Source organism: Akebia trifoliata, chromosome 15 (assembly GCF_017979445.1).
Source record: "Akebia trifoliata isolate Shusen 1 chromosome 15, ASM1797944v1, whole genome shotgun sequence".
Lineage (NCBI taxonomy): Eukaryota > Viridiplantae > Streptophyta > Magnoliopsida > Ranunculales > Lardizabalaceae > Akebia > Akebia trifoliata.
The window spans coordinates 17,484,581-17,491,020 of NC_141389.1; the positions used below are offsets into that span (position 1 = coordinate 17,484,581).

The 6,440-nt window shown below is 37.6% G+C and overlaps 1 protein-coding gene across 2 annotated transcripts; it reads right to left on the reverse strand.

Annotated features, from left to right (window-relative positions):
- Positions 1–473: 473 nt before the first annotated feature.
- On the reverse strand, positions 474–5,807 carry LOC147384455 (uncharacterized). Of its 2 annotated transcripts, none has more exons than XM_086426934.1 (2): positions 2,354–5,807; positions 474–702 (listed from the first exon to the last, which is right to left on the reverse strand). In XM_086426934.1, exon 1 carries the CDS (start codon positions 5,486–5,488, stop codon positions 2,384–2,386), a length of 3,105 nt encoding a protein of 1,034 aa, XP_086283060.1. In that variant the 5' UTR covers positions 5,489–5,807; the 3' UTR covers positions 474–702; positions 2,354–2,383. The 2 variants fall into 2 exon arrangements, with proteins under 2 accessions (XP_086283060.1, XP_086283059.1); XM_086426933.1 differs by having other exon boundaries at positions 474–705; positions 2,354–5,806.
- Between the last annotated feature and the right edge of the window lie 633 nt (positions 5,808–6,440).

Here is a 6,440-nt window from a genome sequence, read left to right on the forward strand (position 1 = left end):
TGGTTTCAAATTTTCAAGAGATTACTTTAAACATTTTGGGAATTTTAGTTTTTTAGTGTAAGTTATGTCCAGACTTTAAGGGAGGCTTCTTTGAAGACTTTGTTTTCCATTGAAAAAATCTTGTTGCTTCTTAAAGGTTTTTATTTGGGTTGGACATCTCGACCGCCTTGTAAGCCTTCATTGTATTTTGCTCATTCATTAATATATTTATAATTATCAAAAAAAAAAAATTATATATATATATATATATATATATATATATAAGAAAAGTGAAGTAAGTAGATGTGATCGGTTACAAAGTCAATTATATGATAAAAGTTAGATTTATTTGGCAATACTTTATTTTTATTTCTTTTTTCCATGAATGTTGAAGATGGGTGGGGGGATATTTCGGTAAGTTTTCATTGTTCTCTCAAACATTTGAAGGTTATGTCATGGGGGATATCTCAAACATTTACCACAATCCATAGGAATGTCTAAATTACCCTGTAATTGAAGTTGAAAAAAAAAAGCATTTTTGACTTTTGACACTGTAAAAAGGCAATAAATACATTTGATAATTTGAATGACCTTATACCTGATCTCGATTTTATAGCAGACTGTCACTGATGATTCGTCACTGGTTTGACAGTCTTCCAAATGGGATCTGATCCTCCAAGAGAAAACAAATGCCTCAAAGCTCTTCATCTCCTTGCTTAGCACCTACTGAAGAAGGTGATGACAATAAGAAATTTCAAGGTGTAACGAGATTAGCAAAGAAAACATGAACTTTTATAAGACTATCAACTAGGTTGACTTTCGTTCTATGCTGTAATATTTGTAAAAGCAAAATGAGGGGCTTATGCTGGGTTCACAATACTACAAGGACTTACCATGAATGTGCTATTCAACATGGATGATGATTACCATGGATGTACCATTGGGAGAATCTTGCAATAGCATTCAAAATGGTGAAAAGGCAAATTTTATTAGAAAAGGAAGAAAGAAGGAAAGGGGAGAGAGAGAGAGAGAGACCGGATACAAAACCCTTCATCTTCTTCTCTGGGTTTTTTTCAATACAAAGCCCTATCTTCAACTAAAATATGTCCTTGAACACAGTCTTCTAACAAAGACTAAAAGGATTTAGGGAATAATATGCCCTTGACCACAGTCTTTTATCAAAGACTTAAGGGATTTAGGGAAACTCCCTCCATATTTAGGTAATATTTCAGAAACCCCATTATTTTAAAACTAATAACATGTCCCTTGACTCGGCTCTCCTCTGAAAGACTCCTTTTTAATGTATTGTATGTTTCGGTATCATTTCGGTTTTTGAGAAACCCGAAACATTGGAACAAAATGATATTTTAAACCACGATTACAAGGAAATAATGCAGTCCAAATACAATAATTTTAAACTTTCATCATAATTATGCAACACCATAACTCTCATGAAATGAATAGTGATTTTAAAGTAAATTTTGCAGAAATGAAGGTGCCTTTTGATGTTGGTACTTGGGGAAAAGAAAATATTTTGGAAATTTTCAGGAAGTAAGGGAAATTTAATACCTTGAATGCCGCTATGAGAGGTTTGTTTTTACAGCCACATAAATAATTTAAATACCCTCCCTTGTACATCCAGCCCTAAATCATGAGTAAATTAACCTAAATGCCCTGATGTGCTTAAAATGCTAATATGAAATAAAACAACAATTCTACTTAGAAATAAATACTCAAAACGTATAAAATAATGAAAAAAAAACTCCCTAACCTAGGCTGGACCAATAAAACCCTGTGCATGAAGAATAAAATACCAATATTTCCCATTCAGAAGAAAATTTTGTTATTCAATGTCTCAAGAAGATCCTTCTCCCTCATCATGCCATATGAGGACTGTCAAACCACCATTTGATCTCCTCTGGAAAGTCTTAGGGAGCTGGTTTAAGATTATTATCCTTATCACTCAATTGAGGAGCTGAAAAGGAAAGGAAGCTTTTTAAACACAATATTCTCTACCAAGTTTGGAGTCCACTCCTATCCCACGATCACCTAGTTTACTATTCTGAGTCACACACTAGCCTCGATAGGCTAAAATGTTAAAAAAAAAATTACTCTTAAAAGTAAATAATAAAATCCATCACCATGTCACAAAAAGAATCAGACTAATACATTAAATTGAGTTTGGACACATACATTTATACCATTCCCTTTCCTATGAATTGAAGAACAAGGAATGAACTTGCATTTCTTCGGAAACTCCAAATAATTGTATTTTGTTCCATTATAAATAGTAAAACCCATCTCAATAGGTCACATAAAGAATCAAACGGATACTGTAAATGAGTTTGAACAGATATATTTTATATCAACTTACATTTCTTTAAGAGCTGTGATCAACATTTTTTCACACTTTCCGAGCAAGGGTTCTCTGCTTCGTAGCATGTTGGACTATTTTTTCCTCCACCGGAAGACCTTTCCGGCGCCTCACAGCATCAATAAGCTTCCTTGCTGTATTTGGTAGAACATTAGAACCATCCCCAAACTCTTCAATCTCCTCTTCGGTTTTGGGTGCAAAGAAAGGATCCTCCGCATGTTCTTCCCAATGACTAAATACAAGTAGGGCATTAGAAGCTCCAGATGTCCATCTTCTAAGTTCATCCGCAAACCCAAAGCTTTCGGCAACCGGTAGATAAGCATGCACAGTGAACAATGGGGACCCCTCTTGCATCTCTTCCTTCAATACCCGAGCCCGCCTCCTAGAAAGAACAGCATACATGGGTCCCAAATATTCAGTTGGAGTGTTCAACTCACAAAAGTACATGGCTTCCACAATTCGAGGTTTCTTTTGAAGCATGGCCGCCCTACATGCTTCCTTTACAACCGTCATAATCTGTCCAGTAAAGACGCCATATTGATCTGTTTGTTGGCTATAATAAGGATCAGACTCATCAGATCGGTCTCCTAATGGATTAATATAAACTTCAACAAGAAATGCCAAACCCCACATAGGTTCATCACACAATGGTCCAGCTGCTGTAGCTAGTTGGAACCCTGATACAACACTGCTCTCAAGACTCTTTGCCGCCTCCACATTTCGAGAGCTGGTTGTTGTTAAAGATTCCTCAGGAATCATGTCTTTGACTCTTGTCCTGACATCCACAAACCCCAACCTTTCAGATACATGAGCGGAACCTCGTATAAGAATAGAGCAATCACCACTCCCTTGTTTGAAATCCGGAACAAAGAGGATGTTAGGACCAACATGCCTGGGCCCAAGTGCCCAGATCCTCTTGAGAAATTGTAACCACAAACATCTATATTTCTCAGCTCTATCTTTATCAATTTCTTTACTACTAGACTCAATTTCTCTCTCTATAGCATCCAACATGTGTTTTTTAAGTGCATCAATTGGGTTTTTGTCATTTACTCTGTGTGTATCATCCAAGCTTTTGTTTCTTTGTCCTGGTTTGGCTTCTATAATGTCCCCAAGTAGATCAGAACTTTCATCAAGGACCTTTGTAAAAGCAGGGGGAAGCTTCAAGACTTGCACTCGGACAATACATCTTCCATTGGCAGTTGTCCTCTCAACACAATCCGAGGTCCCCATCAACACTTTCAGATTCTCTGCTGGATTGAATCCATCCCCTTCAATGGTCTCTTTATAAGAGACAAGAGGCGGTGAGACTTCCAACCTTACCTTTGCAAATCTCTCTTTCAAATCCTTTATGCATCTCTCAAGATGAACCTCTCCAGCAGCTGCCAACACCTGTTCCCCTCTCGCAGAAACTGTAACCTCAACAAAAGGGTCTGCGCGATTCAAAAGCCTCAATCCTCTCAATAGAGAACCCATATCACTCGGATCAGATGGTTCAATTGCTACCCTTAGAGTAGGTGCAACTTGGAACACCATACTTGAGAAAGGCCAACAATTTCTTGTCGATGACAATGTTGCACTCTTCAAGATATGCTGTCCCAGGCCTCGTATTGCCACCACATTTCCTGCCTTGACAGACCCAACTGGTTTCAAACCTTGCCCCATCATCATGTATAAGGACTGCAATTCAGCTTCTTGAACATGTTTATTATACATCGTTTCTTCTCCTTTCAATGGATCATATAAGGCCGAAAGCACGTAGATTCTTTGCCCTGAATAAACAACCCCACTGAAAATCCTTGCAAATGCAAGGAAGCACTCATCTGATTCGCCAACTTCCTCCAATGAATTGTTCACAGCTTCCCCATTGGGGCCTCTCGAGGGAAGCATTTTCAATGGAACAGCAAACATCTTAGATACGAAAGCAACACATGGTGCTTCAGGGCTAGAATTACAAGCTTCAACAGATTGCCACACATGCTTAATCTCCGCAAGCACATCCAAGTTAGTCTCATCATCTAAAACCTCTCTTTTTGGAAGCAATCGCGAGATTCGAATAGACTGAGCCCCAATTGGGTCAGGCATACAATGAACCACCATTGATAAGATTGTATCTGACAAAGGAAGCCAACGACACATGACAGCTTGAAGCACAACTTTAGGATCCTTGTTCTGAAGATCACGAGAAGGTACAGATAAATTAAATGATTTAATAACTTTCTCAAGCACCCCTTTATTATCCCCATCAGATTCAAGAGCTTTCTGATAAACCTGCCATAGTGGCTCAAGCACAAACTGCACGAACATGGGTCGGGCTGCCGCTTTACTCCCACCACTGATTGCTTTCTTTCCCACAATCATCTTAGTCTTCGAGTTAAAATATCGAGGACCCCATAAAGCCTTCTGCAACGTGGCTACACTCGCCCCGAGTTTCAAAGCATAGAAATTGGCAAAATCATTAATACGAAAACCCCAACCATCTAAAGCACAAACAAAAGCCACATTTCCCTTCTGGGGTTGAAAAGTATCTTCTTCGTTATCATCCTCCACAAACTCATAATTCTCATCACCCATCTCAGTTACAGGTCCTGCAAGTAATGAATCAACATCGGTTAAATATTTCTCCGACTTGTATCCACTAATAATCCCATTAACCTCGTGAACGATCCTTTGAAGTCTGTTATAAGCTTCCATTGGACTAAGTTTCAGTTCGGAGATCAAACGATCGATCTTGTTGAGAACCAAACAAGGTGTGAGTTTCTCTATCCACGCTTGACGAAGGACAGCATGTGTCTGTATATGGACCCCTTCGACAGCATCAACCAAGATTAAGGCTCCGTCACTAAGGCGAGCAGCGGTTGAGACCTCGCTGCAGAAGTCCATATGACCGGGAGAATCTATGAGATTAATAGAGTAGTTATTGTATTTGAGAGAAATTGAAGAACTCTTCATTGTTATGGCTCGTCTTTGTTCTTCGTCGAGGTAATCCATGAACCTTAAACGGCCTGCTTGCTTCGGGTGGAGTAAACCACCAGCAGAGCCTGCAATTAGATGATCTGCAAGTGTAGTTTTCCCATGATCGACATGGGCAAGTATGCAAATGTTTCGGATTTTCGAACAATCAAAATCCTCCATCAAAATTAAACCTTTCGAACAAAACTTGAAAATAAAAATAAAAATTTGCTTAATTTCAACCGAAATCTTGCTCAACAACAAATTTAATCAATAAAAATTTGATTTTGGGATTTAAAATCCCACAAACTCCACAGAAGATTTAAAACAAATTCAATATGTGAGATTACCGGTTTTAGGGTTTGAAGTTTGAAAAGGATGGCTCTGTTGGCTCTTCTTTTATTTTCTAGGACTTAGTGGAAAAACAAAACCCTAGGCCTGTTGAGGATTTTAGTTTACTTTTTTGAGATTTCAGACCACTAGGGCTATTAAGACATACATATAGTCATGTACCCCCTCTTCGTTTTGCTGAATATTTGAGATGCCCCTCTCTTTTCAAACTCGTAACATACGCTTTGACTGTTAGAGACTAAAATCAACTTCAATATCTTGCCAAAAACCCTTGAGATTATTAAACTTTGGGATTTAGTGACCTTTCTCCACATAATTTGGGCATCTTGTTCTCAAAAAACAAGTTGCAGTGTGCCCTTGACCATTGATGTTCCAAGAAAATTCAATATAAACTTTTCATAAGATAAATCACAAGGTGGCGTGTTTGTATGTATCAAAAGGGCTTATTTGTAATCTAAAATATTAATTAAAAGATTTTTTTATTATTACTTAGTAAAAATGATATTTTATAATTTTGAAAAACTAAGTGATGTGGATGTGATTATCGATGCCCGGGGAATTACAATTTTATTGGGCTTTTTAAAAAAAATTGACCCTAATTATATTCATTTTAAATATAAAAGTGAGGGTATATATGGTCACTCAAATTTTGGGTTTTTTCCACTATCTCGAGAATTACAACCTTCATGATGATGCTCCCTTGCTCTTGTGAATTCTCCTTTAATGCATAGAATTTGTGTACCTTTGATTTGCATGATTATGCTATTTTTATAGGGAATGAGAT

Excerpts from the sequence above, each read along its gene's own strand:
- LOC147384455 (XM_086426934.1), bottom strand. The coding sequence starts at position 5,488 with ATGGAGGATTTTGATTGTTCGAAAATCCGAAACATTTGCATACTTGCC.